Here is a 20,665-nt window from a genome sequence, read left to right as displayed (position 1 = left end):
CTGCAGGCATAAGAGAAGAGTTACAGAAAAAGGCTTTAGTTGCTTGCCTCACTCTGAGAGACACAGGAGTCCACCTGGAGCAGAAAAAAATTCTCACAAAAGTACAAATAAATTTGATCACTCTAATGTCAAAAGTATTATAAAAATGGAGGGCATGTATAGCCTGCAAAGGGATGTGGAAAGGTTAATTGGTTGATTACTGCCACAAGTCATCTAAATGAGTCATAACATGAGAAAACATGAAATTGTTCTCTTTGGCAAGAAAAATTAGGAAGCATATTATCAAAATGGCAAGAGATTGCAGAGCTCCAAGATGCAGGGAGATCCCAGTGCCCAAGAGGATAACTCGCAGAAGGTTAGTGTACAGGTATAGCAAGTAATTAGGAAAGCTAAATAAAATATTGCAAGGGCAATTGAGTACTAAAATAGGAAGATTATGCCTCAGTTATAAAGGGCTACCTCTAGAGTATCATGTACATTGTTGAACTTATTAAAGAAAAGGTATTAATGTACTGGAAGCAATTGAGAGATAGTTTAACTGAGCCAATACTAGTAAAAAGGGTGGATTGTCTTATGAAAACAGGTGAGGCGTCTGGGAACTGTGGAACTCAAAGCTCAACACCCTTTAATGATATAATAGAGAAAAGAGAGTCAAAGGGAACTGCACATGCTTCAGAGGCCAGCTTCATTCAGGTACCTGGTGGCCATTTGACATACTTCACTCTAGGAAGAAGACACAGCAACTGATCTGGCTGAAGTAAAATCGGAGGCTTGGTTGTGCAGTGGTGGTAGGAAAGGCTATTTGAGATATTACTGTTTTCTCTATGTTTGGTGGTATTGATGTAATTCGCCCGCATTGGACCTCTTTCAGATATTGGACTTCCAGACTGAAGATCCTTGCTCCCTTTTCCCCATGCTTTGCCAGGCCAAGCACCAAATCTCAGTCTTGGGATGTGCTGGTGTTGGATCTTACCTAGGCTACTGTGTGTCAAACTACACACACATGCACACAGACACACCTACATGCACAAAGAAGCTTTCTGCAGTTTGCAGATGCCAATCACACTACAAAAAGAATTACCGTTTTGATAACTGCGTCCTTTCAAGATGCAAAGAGTTGAAACCAACGTTGAAACAAGCAGAAAAGCAGAAAGACAGTTCCCGACGGTGGGAAAAGAGAAAAATAACAATGAACAATTCTTATTGAGACAATACAAGGTTCTGTCACACAGATGGGACTGGTCAAGCCAAACGAAACCAGAGCAAAACACAGGTTTCTCAGAACTCATTTAATCCTCACGAATGTTACAAAGTCCAAATCCTAAAGAAATCCCTCCAGAATAGGATAGTGGGAGCACCTTCTACCCCAATTTATAATATTAATGGATGGACCCTTAGCACAAAACAATGGACTCTTAATCTCACAGTCAACCTCATTACAGCCTTGTAATTTATTGTCTACTTCCAATGTACTTTCAATTTATTCTGCATTTTGCTATTGTTTCGTTTCTACTACCTCAACTCACTGATGTGATGAAATGATCTGTATGGCTAGCATGGAAGACAATTTTATCATTGGTTTATTACTGTCATAAGTACTGAAGTACAATTTACTGTATTTTTACCAGAAGGACAAGGCGGCAGCTCATCATCACCTTCTCAAGGGCAATAAAGGCTCACACGCCAGTAACACCTACATCCTGAAAATAACAGGAGTGCTCCTCCCCAGCGTCGAGTGAATACAACTGTCCACTTTCTGTGAATCGATATTAGTGCAGACACCATTCTCCCAGAAACTTTCCTGAAGCCTTTATGAGGAACAGCATATACATTAATGCCACCTGGCAGACAGACAGGATACACTACAAGTGAGGAGGGCAAGTGGGAGGAGGTAAATAAGGGGGGGGGGGAGGCGCAATGAAGCACAAGCATCAATCTAGCCCTCCCTTTGGGTGCAGTGGTGCAGTGGTTAAGCTACTCGCGTCACAACCAGAGTAGCCTATGATCAAGAGTCAATTTGAACCTTGATGGGGAATTAAATGTAAGCCATTAAATAAGGCAAATTTAAATAGTGTTTTACCAGTCTTGGTAATGGTAATCACAAAATGACCAGATTATTGGAAAATTCTGGGCTTTTTCTCCCCCCAAGTGGAACAAAGTTCTTCTCCTCAGCCCATCTGGCATATTTGCGACTCCAGATCTATGAATATGGCTGTCCTTTTGCAATCAAGGATAAACAATAAAACAGTAACACTGGTTGGTTTGAGCCGTTCTCCGATTTTGGCAATTTACTCACAAACGTTTGGTCACCATACGAGGAGACATCATCAGTTCCGTTAACTGTGGTGTGTCCTCTGAAAGCTTGGCCTTTATATATTCAACAATCAGCTGATTGGTGCCCATTTTGGAGAGTCATTTGTGATGTGGGGAGGAAAACTCATTGCTGATTGGTTGCATGGCAAACTGAATGGCAAGTATATAAAGGCCAACCATTCAGAGGACACACCACAATTAAATGTCTCCTCATATGGTGACAAAATGTTTACAAGTAAATTCAGAGAACAAATTAACCCAACCATCAACCACCCAAACTGCATATTTTCCAGCTTATTTCCAACAATAACTGTGAAGTCCAATGTGCACTGCATGCAGGTAGAAAGGATGAGTGAAATCAGTAATGTAGTTAACATTAGTTTATTAGTTCAGTACAACATTGTGGGCTGAAGGGCCTGTTCCTGAATTGTACTGTTCTATGTACTATCGACTTTAATATATGACTGGACCCTGGGCTTAAAATCTTATTTAAGATTGTATATTGCATTTACAGCTGACAGAATATTTTTCTTACCATGTTGAGACTTACAAAAAGATGTAGAAAAACTCTGCCACTTTTGCCGATATTTCGAAAGGCTGATTAATGGGTTAGATTATATTAACTGGTTTGCTGCTTGCATGGTTGGATGGGAGGGGGAAGAGGGTAGTCGCTGCTTCTGCTGGCACAGGTGGGGGAGGTTGGATGGGGGCTTCGATGTTTCTATCGCTCTATAGGGTTTCTTTGTTTGGTGGTTGTATACAGTATACATACTTTGATATGAAATGTACTTTGTAACTTTGAAGTCACGCTCTAATAATCTTTTAAAACCTGTGTCAAGTTTTCCAACAGAAACCTTAGAAATGGGCAAAATTATATACATCTTTAATATAAACATAGTCAACGTTACATTAAATGTTAAACAGATTTCACATTTAAGGGGGAACCTGAGGGGGAACATCTTCAGAGGGCGATACAAATGTAGAATGAGCCGTCAGTGGAAGTGATGAATGTGAATTGATTGTAATATTTAAGAGAAGTTTAGATAAGTGCATGGATTGGAGGGGTAGAGGGCTATGGTCCAGGTGCAGTTTAATGTGACTCGGCAGAATAACAGTTCAGCACGGACTAGATGGGCTGAAGGGCTTGTTTCTGTGGTGTTGTGCTCTATGACTATGCGAAACAAGAAAAAAAGATGAATAGGGTTTTGATTCTCAGGAGCAATAGAATGAAGGCACTCAGCTTGTGAACCCATTCTGCCATTAATGGAACTGTGCTGATTTGCATCAAAACTCCCCATTACCAGCCTTGGTGCTGCAGTGGCACAGCAGCTGCCACACAGCTCCACAAACCTGGGTTCAATCCTGACATCCAGTACTACTCTGTATGGAGAATGAGTGTTTTCCCTGAATGGTGTGGGTCTCTTCTGGGCACTCTGGCTTCCTCCCACATCTCAGAGACGTGTGGGCAGGTAGGTTAACTGGCCAGTGCAAGTGTATAGTGAGTGGTAGCACCAGTGTGGATGAGTTGATGGGATTGTGCAGAGGGTAGGTTTAGACCACTAGACATAGGAGCAGATGACTAATGAAAAAGGGTGTTTGATGGTCAGCATGGAGCTCGTAGATTGGAGGGTCAATGTCAATGCTGTATTTCTAAACACCAACACCCTCAACTAAAAAGCCATCAAGTTTGGTTTTGAATTGGTCTCTCCTCCTGAACTCTTAGTAGATTCTAAAATAAGATAGAAAAAGATTTCAGAATTTCCATTCAGAGAGAAACTGTCTTTCCTTATCAGATGTAAACAGACAATTGCTGAATTTGTTTGAGAAGGATGTGGGTCAAATGTCAGCTTGCTCAGTAACACGGTTGGCATAGACGAGCTGAGACCAGTGGCCTGCTTCCATCATCCTGACTCCATGTTACCACCCTGTTTTATTGCATTGATGCTCATTAGACCTTGGCAGTGTTCTCTTCATGGAATATGGTCATTTTCACTTGGAAGTTTTTGAGTTTAGATGTTTCAGAAAGGACAGGGAGGGAGGCAAAGGGGTGGGGGTGCGGCACTGTTGATCAGAGATAGTGTCACGGCTGCAGAAAAGGAGGAAGACATGGAGGGGTTGTCTACGGAGACTCTGTGGGTGGAAGTTAGGAACAGGAAGGTGTCAATAACTCTACTGGGTGTTTTTCATAGGCCGCCCAATAGTAACAGGGACATCGAGGTGCAGATAGGGAGACAGATTCTGGAAAGGTGTTATAATAACAGGGTTGTCGTGGTGGGAAATTTTAATTTCCCAAATATCGACTGGCATGTCCCTACAGCAAGGGGTTTAGATGAGGTGGAGTTTGTTAGGTGTGTTCAAGAAGGTTTCAAGATAAGCTGACAAGAGGAGAGGATGTACTTGATCTGGTATTGGGAAATGAACCTGATGGTCTCTCCGTGGGAGAGCATTTTTGAGATAGTGATCACAACTCTATCTCCTTCATTGGAGAGGGATAGGAACAGACAAGTTAGGAAAGTGTTTAATTGGAGTAAGAGAAAATATGAGACTATCAGGCAGGAACTTGGAAGCATAAATTGGAAACAGATGTCCTCAGGGAAAGGTATGGCAGAAATGTGGCAAATGTTCAGGGGATATTTACGTGGAGTTCTGCATAGGTACATTCCAATGAGACAGGGAAAGGATGGTAGGGTACAGGAACCGTGGTCTACAAAGGCTGTTGTAAATCTAGTCAAGAAGAAAAGAAGAGCTTACGAAAGGTTCAAAAAGCTAGGTAATGATAGAGAGCTAAAGGATTATAAGGCTAGCAGGAAGGAACTCAAGAAAGAAATTAGGAGAGCCAGAAGGGGCATGAGAAGGCCTTGGTGGACAGGAGTAAGGAAAACCCCAAGGCATTCTACAAGTATGTTAAGAGCAAGAGGATAAGACGTGAGAGAATAAGACCAATCAAGTGTGACAGTGGAAAAGTGTGTATGGAACTGGAGGAGATAGCAGAGGTTCTTAATGAATACTTTGCTTCAGTATTCACTACGGAAAAGGATCTTGGCAATTGTAGGGATGACTTGTAGCGGAATGAAAAGCTTGAGCACGTAGATTTTAAGAAAGAGGATGTGCAGGAGTTTTTGGAAAGCATCAAGCTGGATAAGTCACCAGGACCGGGATGTACCCCAGGCTACTGTGAGAAGCAAGGGAAGAGATTGATGAGCCTCAGGTGATGATCTTTGCATCATCAATGAGGATGGGAGAGGTTCCAGAGGATTGGAGGGTTGCGGATGTTGTTCCCTTATTCAAGAAAGGGAGTAGAGATAGCCCAGGAAATTATAGACCAGTGAGTCTTTCTTCAGTGGTTGGGAAGTTGATGGAGAAGATCCTGAGAGGCAGGACTTATGAACATTTGGAGAGGCATAATATGATTAGGAATAATCAGCATGGCTTTGTCAAAGGCAGGTCATGCCTTATGAGCCTGATTGAATTTTTTGAGGATGTGACCAAACACATTGATGAAGGTAGAGGAGTACATGTGTATAAGGATTTCAGCAAGGCATTTGACAAGGTACCCCATGCAAGGCTTATTGGGAAAGTAAGGAGGCATGGGATCCAAGGGGAAATTGCTTTGTGGATCCAGAACTAGCTTGCCCACAGAAGGCAAAGTGTGGTTGCAGATGGGTCATATTCTGCATGGAGTTCGGTCACCAGTGGGGTGCCTCAGGGATCTGTTCTGGGACCCCTACTCTTTGTGATTTTTATAAATGACCTGGATGAAGAAGTGGAGGGATGGGATAGTAAATTTGCTGAAGACACAACGGTTGGGGGTGTTGTGGATAGTGTGGAGGGCTGTCAGAGGTTACAGAATGCAAAACTGGGCTGAGAAGTGGCAGATGGGGTTCAACCCAGATAAGTGTGAAGTGGTTCATTTTGGTAGGTCAAATATGATGGCAGAATATAGTATTAATGGTAAGACTCTTAGCAGTGTGGAGGATCAGAGGGATCTTGGGGTCCGAGTCCATAGGCCACTCACAGCTGCTGCGCTGGTTGACTCTGTGGTTAAGAAGGCATACGGTGCATTGGCCTTCATCAACCATGGGATTGAGTTTAAGAACTGAGAGGTAGTGTTGCAGCTATATAGGATCCTGATCAGACCCCACTTGGAGTACTGTGCTCAGTTCTGGTCGCCTCACTACAGGAAGGATGTGGAAACCATAGAAAGGGTGCAGAGGAGATTTACAAGGATGTTGCCTGAATTGGGGAGCATGCCTTATGAGAATAAGTTGAGTGAACTTGGCCTTTTTTCCTTGGAGCGACTGAGGATGAGAGGTGACCTGATGGAGGTGTACAAGATGATGAGAGGCATTGATTGTGTGGATAGTCAGAGGCTTTTTCCAAGGGCGGAAATGGCTAACACGAGAGGACACAGTTTTAAGGTGCTTGGAAGCAGGTACACAGGAGCTATCAGGAGAAGCGTTTCTTTCTTTATTTCTTTTTTTTACGCAGAAAGTGATGAGTCCGTGGAATGGGCTGCCAGCGACGAAGGTGGAGGCAGATGTGATAGGGTCATTTAAGAGACTCCTGGACAGGTATATGGAGCTCAGAAAAATAGAGGGCTATGGGTAACCAGAGCTAATTTCTCAGGTAAGGACATGTTCGGCACAGCTTTGTGGGCCAAAGGACCTGTATTGTGCTGTAGGTTTTCTATGTTTCTGTGAGTGCCAATTCAATAATGAGATGGACCAAATGAAAAATCCAAGCAAGAATATGGAGCTGGTCAAGTGGTAATATATTTAGTGACAAACATAGGGAAGCTTTGGATAAGGATTATGGAAAAAGCTGGGAGAAAAGAAATGGCATAAAAATGCAAGCAAACAAATGTTCTAACATTAAAATACCTGAGGAGCAAGAATGCAGAAATTTTTGGAAGCACTAAGTTTGCATTTATGGAATTCTAAACTTGCGTGTATTGTACTTCATGCTCGACTAAACCTTGCAATCTGACCCGCTGAGTCTGTTACTTCAACACTCGATATCTTCAACAATGTGGCCCAGAAGCAGGGTTTGATTTATCAGGGGCTTAGCTAGTTCAACTGCTTCATCTCATGGGGCAGAGGACTGTGCAAATGACAGCACTTGTGCATTGTGTCATTAGCAAGCCAGCCAAAGGCAATCACACCAACTTCAAAATTAATTGAGAGGGCAAATAATGGTGCCTGGATTAGAGGAGGGTTAAAAATTATGTACCATCTGTACTCCATGGTTTATGTAAAAGCACAACATGGAAATACAAGAGCTTGGTGAAAAATTAAATTTGGGCAGAGAGAAAACTTAACAGTTACACTACTGCAGAATTGATCCAGAGAGAGATGTTCAAATTCTGTCACGACTGCTTTGGAATTTAAATACAGTTGGTAAGACAGTTTCAAAAATGGTGACTAAGATATTACTATCTGACAGATTTACAGATTTATTGAGTCAGACAGCATTGGTCCCCCCCCAGCTCGCACTGCTCTCCTTCTCTTCTCACACTCTGCTCTGCCCCTCTTCTCTAATCCACATGGATGTTCCTGTTCCTTTCCCCCCAGCACAACTCTTTCCCTGCAGTAACTTCTGAGTGGGGCAACGCACAAGTTAATCGGACAGTTCTTTTACCTGCTCCTACAACAGAACAGCAAGCACGGACAGTGAGAATCAAGCTACACATTGTCATGAACCAGTCAGAAAGATTGAAGTAATTAAATTTCACAGCCTTTTGCACAAGAAATTTATCTTGGCAGAATATAATTGCACGGCTATGTTATGCAATACATTACAATATTTGTTTAGTTTCAAGCAGATGTAGCCAAAATGTCATTGTATCAGTGCCTTACAAATACCACTCAAATTCACTCCTTAGGGACTGAAGATTAATTTTCCTTGCACACAATTAAGAAGGGATATTCTTATAAGAAGCAGCTCTTGAGAACTGCTTCTCAAAAGATCTGTTGATCCCTTTCACTTTTAATAATTAGCAGTGGAAAGACCGCAAATTTCAGTGGAATGACGAGCAAAATAGCAATTCAAGTTTTTATGCTCACCATAAAACACCATGCTGTTCATTAACTTCCTAAGTTTACAAAAGTCACAAACCATGCACTCGACTTGAGATGATTTACTCCCAATAAAAGGACCTGGCTGGAAAAAAGACAATAAAAACTCTACCGAGGGATTTCTTTTTGACATAAAGGAGGGCAAATTTAGGGTTAATCCATCTGCTTGCATTGATGCTCAGGTTTAATGAACCTAGCTCTTTGGCAAACTTCACTTCCTTATGCAACGCACGCTTTTGAGCGTCAGTGAAGCAGAGAAAACAATGCAGGCTAGTTCTCGTGCAATGCAAGTGCACCCAACTCCCTCCCACTGGACAGTGATGTCAGCCCATCACACCCAGCCAGCTTCCAACATGCCCTTGCATACAGATGGACCATCACAAAGTGAGAGCTGAGAGCAGCACTTTGTATGGAGTCAGTCCCTGCAAGGGAACAATGCATGCCAGACACAGAAATTGTAAATCACCAGGCAGCAGTAAAATGGCCACTAACTTGTATACAACTTGTTCCTGAAAGAGAAAGAGAAAGATTACTCTTCATCATTAAGCTTATAACACTTGATTTTCTGTTTTGTCAGTCCGAGCCTCAAGATAAGGGTGATGCGGGTGAACAGCCTCGAGTGGGTTGACATGAGGCTTGGCCTGACCATTCCGAAACAAGCAAGCGGCAATTTCATGCACTGGGATTAGCCTTGGCACACAGGTTACGGCACAGTTAAAGATTAGATCAGTTAAAAATTAGATCAGTCTCTTCTCAAAATCAAAGCGGGAGTTTTTTTTTTGTTGTTAAACATGAGTAAAGCAGTTTTACAAAATGTCACACAAACAAAGGTAATAATGTCTTGAAGTGCTCTAAGCAGATATTGTGTGCAAGTATTCGCAGAACATGCCACATATTGCAGAAGTTCTACAAAAGTACCAGAGGATTCTGTACTAAAACTTTTCAACTCTAGAAAACGGTGGTCTAATCTATAACTATTAGAAAGGAGTAGTATAAATATTTTTAATATGCCCGGTAATATTATTTAACCAATAATGGCAGTGGTTCTGGATGATCCTAAATTCATAGTTCATTATAATTCATTATGAGTTGAACCAGTTCTCTTGCTTAGCTGCTGAAATCGGGCCAAAAGTTCATGGCTACGTTAGCAGGTAGAAGGTAGCCAGATACAGTTACGCAAGCTGGACTATATATAGGGGCAAATCAGTGACCACAGCAGTAACATTTCAACAGCATCAAATTTTGTCTTGGCTAAGCAGATTGTTTGCAACATAGATTCACCATCTGAGAACAAGATGTGAAATGAAATGAACTTAAATTCTTCAGAAAATGCCTTTTATTTCCCCAAAACTCCCCCATTAAATTTCCACTTGGGGTGCAGAGCAAGATTCTAAGCATCTCTCTGACAGAGTGAAAGAAAATTTCCTTAGTGCTAATTCTTCTCTGCAGAGGCCAAATTATCAAAAGGAAACTAGTTTCTGAATGGTGTACTGCTGCACCCTCTCCTAAAGGTTCAGCACACTGCTCCATGTTAGCCTCAAGGGCCAAGGGGTCAACTTGGAACGGCTCACCAAGCAGATGTCCTCAAGGGGATCTGTCACGCAGAGGGTGCTATGCAACTAAATGTGCAGGCCTGAATCTCCTGTAGGCTCCAAACCATCCAACCATGAAGTACAGAGGCTGTTCACCCATCTCCAGAGCCAGCTCTTTGAAAGAGCTCACTACACAGTCTCAAGGCATTGCCTTAATCTTTGTCTCTTTGCAAATAATTTCCACATACTTTTCTGATTCCTAAGCAATGGAAAACCTCAAAAGCAGAAACTTTGGAGAAACCAAATTGTGTTTCACTCTCAAATGATAACCCATTCAAGATCTATGGCCTAGCCAGAAACAATAGTTGGCTCATTAAAATAAATCAGGGTTCCAGATACGCTATGTTCTCATTTCATCCACCTCTCCACCCCTCAGCCACCCACCTTCTCTCTTTCCTGGTCTCACTTATCACCTGACAGCCTGTACTCCACCCCTCCCCACTCTCCCTTCTGAGCCCTTCCGTTCTCATCCCAAAGAAGGGTTTCGATCCAAAATGTCAACCATTTATTCCCCTTCCATAGATGCTGCCTGACCTGCTGAGATCCTCCAATATTTTGCATGTGTTACACTTGCCTAGCATGTTACTGTGGCAACATAACTGAAAGATAATCATTACCCCTGTTTGTGCGACAGAATCCAAATCATGAGACTAGTGGGACCTCTCAGTGTGGTGATAACCAGGTGAGTTGGCATCTCACCCGATATAGGGGCAGAATGTATAGCATCAAGTGCGTGCCGCTTGCTTCTTGATCCACCAGAGAAGGTTCGCAGGAAGCCACCTACCCATTTTGCGGCTTGGCATCACTCTGGCCGTCTCTCAGTCCTCTCTTCTGTCCCTCTGCCACCTCAAAGGCATTGTCAGAGGAGTAGAGGTTTATGGGCGTGTTGTACGCCCTGGGCTGCCGTGGGACATTAACGGATGAGGTTACTGGCGATTTGGCAGCAGTTACCGGTGGCGAGCGCCCATTGGTGCCAACTTTGACACTGGCATGCACGTGCTGAGGAGAAGCCGACTGAGGAGTGGGGGAGGGATGGACAGTGGATGCCAGTGACGGAGGCGGCGGCTGAGTGAGGGGTGACGAAGCAGGGACATAGGGGGCAGGCGAGACCCTCGGGGATGACGTAGCACCAAAAGGCCGAGCAGTCTTATTGTAGGCGGAGCTGGCAGCCGGTGGGGCCTTTAGGGCCATAGGAGCGATGGATGCAACAGGGATTGTATGTTCTCTGGACTCATCCTGAGCAAGGGGGCAAAAAACACAAGTTAAACACACATGACACATGCAAAACTCAGGCAATGTGGAGTTCCATTGGTGACGTTCCTGGAAAACTATGCAGGTTGAAAACCCTACTCAGTAATTGCACTGATGTTATTCTGACACAAAGCTCATGTGTCATTAAGTCATGCAAACAGGCCTTTTGGTCCAACTCTTTCATGGTGACCACGTTACCCACCAACCTCATCCCATTTACCCATCCAGTCCAGATGAAGCATCTCGACCCAAAACATCAACTGTCCTTTTCCCTCCAGAGATGCTGCCTGACCGGCCCAGTTCATCCAGCTTCTTGCGTGTTGCTCCAGATTCCGGCATCTGTAATCTCTTGTGTCTCCATGAGGTTGATAGATTTGGGCATTGATGAGAGTCCAATTTAATAAATGAATTAACTGGTATTAAAATACAAATTAATAATAGTTTTTGACTCATATTTACCAGGTGATAGATTCAGCAGCCCTGTTAGAATAAAGGCAAGTCTTGAAAAGGTCAACCAGAGTTTTAGACATAATTATCAATGACAACAGCCTGCATAGTTTTCCTTGGAACGCAATGATGGCCACTGGAAATGTTCTTTCACCTTCGGTGCACGCAAGTGACATTCACAGTATGTGGTATCCTGAGTGTCCAGTACTGGTGCTGTAGTACTAACTTCGAATTTCTTGCAAAAAGCAAATGAGATTTTACTGACGGCAGTGAAGCAAAATCCTTCATATACCTGAAACAATGCCCATCTAACACACACAAGGTTGAATCAGTTGTGATGAGTGGGTACAAATTTTAATGATGGGATAGTTAAGAGCTTGGACATGGAGAGAGGACAGGACAGAAAATAAACAATATCTTATCTGTCAGATTCCACAAGGTGGAATAATACTGAAACAGGAAACAGGCTGCTGAGGTCTGACATCATGAAGGTCTCTTTTACAGAAGAGAGTAAATCAGAAGTTCTCTACCAAAAATTTGAGACTGAGGCAACGAAAAATTGCAAGACTGACACGTAAATGTTTATAGAAATGCTGGAAGTACTCAGTAGGTCAGATTACCACAAGACATAGGAGCTGAATAAGGCCATGCAGCCCATTGAGTCCACACTATCATTCGATCATGGCTCACGTATTTCCCCTCCAGCCTTCTCCCCATAACCTTTAACACTCTTACAAGAATGCATCAACTTCTGCTTTAAAAATACTCAATGACTTGCTCTCCAAGGACATCTGTGTCAGTGAATTTCACACATTCATTCCCCTCTAGCTACAGAAATTCCTCCTCATACCTGTTCTAGAGGGAGATCCTTTTACTCTGAGGCTGTGCCCTCTGGTCCTAGACTCTCCCACTATTGGAAATATCTTCACCACATCCACTCCAACCAGGTCTTTCATTATTTGGTAGGTTTTAATGAGATCCCCTCTCACCCTTCTAAACTCTGGCAATTACAGGCTCAGGGCCATCAAATGCTCCTCACCCATTAACCCTTTCATCCCTGGGATCATTCTTGTAAACCTCTTCTGATCCTCTCCAGAGCCAGCACATCCTTCCTCAGAATCGTGGCACAAAACTGCTCACAATACTGCAAATCTGATCTGACCTACGCCTTATAAGGTCTCACCATTACATCCTTGCGTTTATATCTTAGTCCCCTCAAAATGAATGTTAACGTTGCATTTGTCTTCCTTACTACTGAATCAACCTGCAAGTTAACCTTGAGGGAATCCTGCATCAGGGCTCCGAAGTCCCACTGCAGCTCCGATTTCTGAATTTGCTCCCCATCTTGACCTTTATTTCTCCCAACCAAATGCATGACAATACACTTCCTCACACTGTATTCCATCTGTCATTTTGTTGCTAATTCTCTCAAACTATACAGACTCCTAGAATCATCAATACTACCTACCCTGCTGCTGCTCTTTGTATCATCCGTAAACCTGGCCATAAAGCTATCAATTCTATCATCCAGATCATCCACAGATACAGAGCTAATGTTTCAGGATAAAAAATAGCTCTGATAAATCTTCTTCAAACCAAAACACAAAATCTGCAGTTCTCCTCCACAGCTACAGCTTGACCTGAATATTTTCAGAATTTTCTATTTTTTGTTTTTTGATTTACAACATTAATTAGTTTATTTTCACCAACTTAGAAAAAGGTTTACATTGGATTGGTGTTTCCATACCAGGCTATGATACAACCAGTCAGGTTGTACATTTAATGGTCATGAAAACAATGGAGAAAGGAGAATAGCCATGATTTGCAGAAAAGGATGAAGGAGCTGATTGTCACATCCTTGAGTCCAGATTCCCATTCTCCTGAATGCTATTGGTACAGGCTGCAGAGAACAGCAGTATCATTGTCATCACATTGGTCGAATGACTCAGAGACACAAGATCATCTGATTTAAATTCAGCGAGGTGATCAAATCTAGATTGAAAACATCAGGAAAAGTGACCATGACATGACTGGAATATATAAAATATCTGGTTCAGTACGTCTTTCCGGGAAGAAAATCTGTCTTCCTGATCCAGTCTAGTCCCAATGTTCAAACAGTCAGTGGTTGTAGTCTTTACCTTAGTTCCAACAAACTACAGCAGGAGGCTGTAGATGTTGCTTCACCACAGTCACTTCAAGGGCAATAAGTTCTTCCCTTGTCAATGAGCTGACTAAACATGGAAAACTAAAAAACAAATGGGGGGGGCAGCGGCGAGGGACAGCGAGAGAACATGAACGCAAGGACAGAAAATGGAGCGCGAGAGAACGCAAATGCAAAGACAGGGCATGCACCAGAGAGCGAGTGAGTCCAAAGAGAAATGGTGAGAGAGCAACAGAGGAGGGAGATGAAGAATGGGAGAGAGTAAGAAATAGAACAGGTCATGCACAGTCCGATTGAAAGAAGTGGGAACTTACTATATTTAGGAATGATTACACCTGCAAATGGTTTGCTGCAAAACTGTCATAAGCCCTTGCATTTATTTTTGGGAGAATTAAAGAATAACTGAAACCAGACAAAGTACATTTCTGCAATCGCTTAATCTGCAATTTTCCCCAGAGTACAGGGCACACCAACTGACAGCATTCCCAGTGTTGCTGAAACTATTTTACAACCAGGATTGTGAATGGAACAAGCCACCAGGAATTAGAAACCAATCAGTCGGGGGGGGGGGGAGGGGGGGTCACACCTCAAGTCCCCTGCCCTCCTTGGCAGAGTGAACTTCCACAGTCCTGAGGAAGAGATTCACAATCAGCAGTGTTATGAAAAATCATCATCTACCATTCCTTGTGTAGGCACAAGAGGTGCCAATGGTGCTTGCTGAAGAGTATGGAAGTAAATTCCAGAATTTATCTCTTAGCCATCATCACAAAAAGAAATCTTTGGATCATTACCACTTCGGTATTTATGGGAGCTTGCTGCGGCAAACCGGTCGTTATGTTTCTGAGATAATAATATTGGCCATACTTCGAAAAGGGTGTGAATGTAGGATGTTTAAAAAAGGTGCTATATAAATGCAAGATTGTCTCCCATGTCTTATTAAATAGACTCACACAGCACTGAAGCAGGCTCTTGGTTCACCATGTTAATGCCAACCATCTATACTACTCCCATTTCCCAGCTCGGTCTCTGTAACCAACTCTGCCCTAGGTGGTTCACATGCTTGTCCATAAGGTTATTAACTGTTGCGAGAGTACCTATTCAGACCATCCTCTAATGCAGTGTGGTCGGGTTGTAAACATCCTCTGTATTAAGAAATTCTTCAACAAATCCCCTCTACATCACTTTTCCCCTTTGATCCTGCACACCTTCACTACTGCTAGGGAAAACCCTTAGTACCGACCCTAGCCACAATGCTTGTTATTCTGTACACATTTACCGATCCCTCAACATCCTCCACTCAAGGAAAACAGACCCACTTTATTAAGTTTTTCCTCATAACTGAAACATTCCACCTCAGCCAATATCCTCAGCAATATGTGAGCACCATACATGAACAGGCTGGCTTTTGCAATGTAATGACATTCTGCAGTACTGTTATAAGAGTATAATCTACCTCCACTGCAGACCCTTCCACCTTCCCAGTTGGATTATCTGCTGTTAAAATAGATGAGAGGGCTTGTCCTAACAAAAGCAGTTAGAGAAATTTGATCTCCTTGGAGTTCAGAAGAATTAGGGTTATTGAAACATAGCGGGGTAGGCATGACAGGATAGACGTTGAAATGCTTTCACTTCTGAAAGAGTCTTGAACTAGGAATTACAGTTTTCAGATTGGGGCAGAGTCATTTATAACTGGGAGGAGGAACACCTCCTTGCAGAAGAATCACTGGGATTCTCTACCCAGCACACTGGAGGTAATTAGTTCATTATTGTTACAGGAATCAACAGACAATGAAAAGCTTTTGTTTGCACGTCACCCCTGTATCATTCTATAAACAAATACATTGAGGTAGTACAAAGGTGCAAAAAGTACATAGTGTTATACACCACTGTGCAAAAGTCTTCGACACATATTATATATAGCTAGAGTTTCTAAGGCTTTTGCACACTGCTGTATTTGTCAACTTGGAGCAGACAGCGCGTTTGTAAATCTAGTGGGAGCAAAGTATGTTGGGTATGGCAAAGGCGAGTGCTGTGAGAGGTGTGGGATAGGTGGCAGAGAAGGAGTGGCAGAGCCTGGGTATGGCACCATGCAGACATACCCAGCCCTGAGACACCAGGCAAGGTCATTTGATTCCAAACAATTGGTTTATTGATCATTACAAAACATCTCTCTGGTGCTTCCCAATCTCTCCCCTCTTCTTTCCCCCCAATCGTGATTCCTCTCTCCCTGCCCCCTTCCCACTCTCAGCCCACAATAGAGACCCATATCAGAATCTGTCTTTTGATTACTCACATGTCATGAAATCTGTGTGTTTTTTTTGAGGTAGCAGTAAAATGCAATACATGAAATTACTCTAGTTCCGTGCGAAACTCTAGCTATATATATGCCTAAGACTTTTGCACAGTACTGTAAAGACAGGGAAAGTGCAGTGGAGTTAATTGCAGGTTCTACACTGTAAATTACGGCAGGAATTATGTGCCACTTTCACTAATGCAGGAAAATGGTAAAGAGATCCAGGGAAGTTTCCATAATTTCAACATTAAAATTAAGGAGGGAGTTTCAATTTTTCGACACACCCAAATTAAAAAGGCTAAACACTCTCTCTCTGAACACACTTAATGCTTCAGAGATTTTTTTAAAAAATCCCAAAAGCGTGAATCTTTCTATCCATTAAATTTTTAAAAAATGACTTCAATGGTTATCCAGCTTCTAACAACTTCGTTGAAGAGAAAGTTTTTGACGACTTTAACCACATCACTTTTACAAGTGCTTTTGCATAATCTCCAAAACTGACCTGGATCCCCATCTCTCTTACTGATGGCAGCAATGTGACAGTCAGTTATCCCAACTATCACTGTCCTCCCACAACTATCCTGACAGCTATCACTGTACCAGCCATACAGTAGTGTGGCTGGTAGGGTTGCTGCCTCACAATGCCAGTGTCCTGGGTTCAACCCTGACCTCAGGCAGAGGGGTGGGTTGTACATTTCCTCAACTCTCCCTGCGGGCTCTGGTTTCTCCACACAACCCCAAAACACGAGAACTGAGAGGTTAACTACCCACTGTAAATAGTTTCTGTGCAGTGGATGTGTGTGTGTGTGTGTGTGTGTGTGTGTGTGTGTGTGTGTGTGTGTGCGCGCGCGCCCGAGGTGATTGAAAAGGGAGGAGTAGTGGAAGTAAGTGGTAGACGGTTGGTCTGGACTCAGTGGGCTTAAGAGCCTGTTTCTGTGTGGTAGTTCATTATGACTATGACTGAAAGACTGACATCTAATTGCAATACTTACGACAAGCTATTTCCCTTCAACAACACTTTTGCCACTTGGCTGTTCGCTGCCATCAGTAAAACTAGATGTCATGTTACCACTTTTATCTTTGGATGCAACGAGCAGCTCAGCAAAATCACAGCAGTACTGTACACTGCAGAAATAACACACTCCAATTAGAATGTCAAATGTTTATACATTTCCTCCTGCTTTTCAGTGCAATACAAGAGAGATGAATCTGTGAGCAGGGGTTACAGCAAGTCCATTCGCTGTGCATTCACCGAGACTGGTTAGTTGTCAATGGCCAAAACTGAAAGCGAGCACGAGGATCCCGATGTGCTTACTCTTGCATAACAAGTCACGTACCTTTTGAACAGTCGTTGCGGTGGGTTTAGGAGCAGGAGTGGCCCTGTAAGACACAAGGATGGGTGTAATCGTGAATCATTGCTGAATCATCCCAACACAACGTTTAATTGAACTTCTGTCTGCACACGATCCAGATCCCTTCAGTCTCCACATATCCACGAGTCCATCTAACAGCCTCCTTAATACCACTGTCGTATCTGCATCCACCAGCACTTCCAGGCACTCACCACTCCATATATAAAAATAAACTTGCCTCACGCACCTCCTTTGAACTGATCTCCTATCACTTCAAATGCATGCCCTCCCACAATAGGCATTTTGACTCTGGGTAAAAAAAAATAAAGGCTGTCTACTCTATTTATGCTTCTTGTAATCTCAAACTTCGATCAGATCTCTCCACAGCCTCTGACAATCAAGAGAAAACAACCCGGATTTGTTCAGTCCTGGCCTCATCCTTGCAATGCACCTTTCCAAAGCCTCCACATTCCTCTTCTGATGGACAACCGGAATTGCTCACAGTAGTTAAGTATTAGGAAAGTTTTCACCAAATGCAAGTTTCGCAGACTGACAGAATTTTGAACATTATTTTTTTCATCTTTCTGAGATGTATCACAGTGAACTAATCATGCTTTACTTTAGCTAAATAGAAAACTTTAACAAGTATTTTTGTAAATTTATGGCATAGGTGGAGGCCTTGTAATTAAAATGAACTTTAGGTTAATCCCATCTCGGGCTCTTTGTCTGTGGACCAACAACACTTAAAATGTCTCATCTGGGAAATCAAGCTGTGGTGAAGGCTCTCACACTACCTTTCCAGTCCCCGAGTTCCAGACCCTCCAACACTTCCAGTCTTTAAATATATAAACAAAAAATGCTGGAAGTACTTAGCAGGTTTGGCAGCATCTGTGGGAAAAGAAACTGAGTTAATGCTTCTGGTCTAAGAAGTATTAGAGATCAGGTCTAAGAACCTTATGAAGGGTCTTCCATCTGTAAATCTAACTCTGTTTTGCTCCCCATGGACGTGGCCTGACCCGCTGAACATTTTCAGCATTTTTTGTTTTTATTTTAGATTTCCAGCATCTGCAGTTTGTTTGATGTATATTTACATAGTTTTTCTTCAAATTTCCTCCGTGGTCAACCAGTATCCCAGGTAACATTGCAAAGGGAACTGGACTCTTTCTCATTGCTTTCTAGCCCTTTTATAATGTTATATATTTTATTATTTAACTGTAAATAGCGAAGAGAAAGTGTTGGAAGGGCATGGATTTTTGCAGTAGCAGCACAGTACATCAGAATTATCAACAAACGTAAATTGAGTTTATATTACACATAACTTACACAATAAATAAAAACAACATAACTACATTAATGAAATTTGAGGGAAATATAGTCTGAGGTAGAATTAGAGACTTTCATTAAGTTCTTTGAATGATTGTGTGATCTTCGCACAAATACTCTGATTTTGCCAAGAAATTCAGGAATACGAAATTTTGCTCCAACAAATCCCCAAGAATGATCTTGGGAATGAAAAGCACATTAAGGTAGTGTTTGATGACTCACTGGAGTTTAGAACAATGATGGGAGGGGACATCATTAAAACCTATCAAATATTAAAAGGCTTTTATAGAGTGGATATGCAGAGGTGGTTTCCTATACTGGAGAGTCTAGGACTAAAGAAGGAAGTCCCTTTAGAACAGAGATGAAGAATTTCTTTAGCCAGATGGTGGTGAATCTGTGAAATTCATTACCACAGAGGGTTGTGGAAGCCAAGTCATTGCGTATATTAAAGCAGAGGTTGATAGGTTCCTGATTCGAAAGGATGTCAAAGGTTAGGGGGAATAGGCAGGAAAATGGGGTTGAGAGGGTAATAAATCAGCCATGATGGAATGGTGGAGCAGACGCAATGGGCCAAATGCCCTAATCCTGACGAAGGGTCTCGGCCTGAAACGTCGACTGCGCCTCTTCCTATAGATGCTGCTTGGCCTGCTGCGTTCACCAGCAACTTTGATGTATGTTGCTTGAATTTCCAGCATCTGCAGAATTCCTGTTGTTTACGTTTAAATTCACTACTGCGAAGCCTCTTCCGGTGATGCCTACACCGAAGAAGTTTAGATCCTCTCTTCGACGGGAGTTCAGTGAAACCATCTCTCACTGCTCCCCATCTGTAATTTCTTCGGCTCTTCAATGTCCTGACGAAGGGTCTCGGCCTGAAACGTCGACTGCGCCTCTTCCTATAGATGCTGCTTGGCCTGCTGCGTTCACCAGCAACTTTGATGTATGTTGCCCTAATTCTGTTGCTGGCTTATGGTCTTCTTATGAAATCTCAAAGATGTGCTGGTTGACCACTGTTCCCCATTGCATAGGTGAGCAGTGAAATCTGGAGGAGTGGATGGGAATGTGGGGAGAATAAATTGTGAATACAATTAATGGATACTTGATGCTCCACAGGAACTCCGTAGGCTGAATGATGTGTTTCAATGCCATATGACTACCACTAATACTCATATACCTCTATTTTTTTTAAATCACACAACCGATCTCCAGATGGATCTAAGTAAAAATACAGAGGGAATTTCAATTCAAGATTCACTCCAAAGCCAAGGGAACAGATTATTTGTCTTTTGAATGAATCAATTGCTTCCACATGAAGCACTGGCTACCAGTTCATTCTAACAGCATCTGTAGTCTACCAACAATATCTGCAGAATGTCTTGAGATGCATCACTATAACACTGCATCGCTGCTGCTCAGATAGACAAATTGAGAAAGAATTTGTCTGCAGCTCAGAGATTGCAGTGATTAAGGGTACAAGTCATAGATGAGTCACAGCTGTCAGTGGAAACATCTCGTGTCACTTTATTGGATCTGTGCCATAAACTCCATTGCCTTGCTCCGGAGTCCTCACCTCTTCCCAAATTCTCCATCGTGATAAAACTCATGGCACCATTGCACAATATCCCAAATAATTCATGCCAAACCAACCTCTCCACAGGATCCGTACCCTAACTTCAACTTCAAAGCCACGGTCAAACACTCACCTACACAACCATGAACAAAGGCCAGTGAAGCCATAGCCCACACCTAGGGGTAACTTGCAAGGAGAACAAGCAAACTCCACACAGCACCAGTGGTCAGGATTGAGCATGGGTTGCTGAAGCTTTGAGGCACAAATTCTACTAGCTGTACCACAATGCCAG

General features: G+C 42.7%; 1 protein-coding gene across 5 annotated transcripts in view; it reads right to left on the bottom strand.

Annotated features, from left to right (window-relative positions):
* LOC134345730 (PDZ and LIM domain protein 5-like) overlaps positions 1-20,665 on the bottom strand; it is a 268,407-nt gene that overhangs the window by 82,976 nt on the left and 164,766 nt on the right. For 3 of the 5 annotated variants that reach the window (XM_063046860.1, XM_063046863.1, XM_063046861.1), the window contains exons 4-5: positions 17,469-17,511; positions 10,764-11,215 (exon numbers count right to left, since the gene is read on the bottom strand). In XM_063046860.1, the coding sequence (XP_062902930.1) occupies positions 10,764-11,215; positions 17,469-17,511 (495 nt within the window). Of the gene's footprint in view, positions 1-1,081; positions 1,100-8,879; positions 8,897-10,763; positions 11,216-17,468; positions 17,512-20,665 lie in introns of all 5 variants that reach the window. The other 2 variants (XM_063046864.1, XM_063046865.1) reach the window with 2 other exon arrangements.

This window comes from Mobula hypostoma, chromosome 4 (genome assembly GCF_963921235.1).
Source record: "Mobula hypostoma chromosome 4, sMobHyp1.1, whole genome shotgun sequence".
Lineage (NCBI taxonomy): Eukaryota > Metazoa > Chordata > Chondrichthyes > Myliobatiformes > Myliobatidae > Mobula > Mobula hypostoma.
Note: the sequence above shows the minus strand (reverse complement) of the source record. Positions and strands in the feature narration are given on the sequence as shown.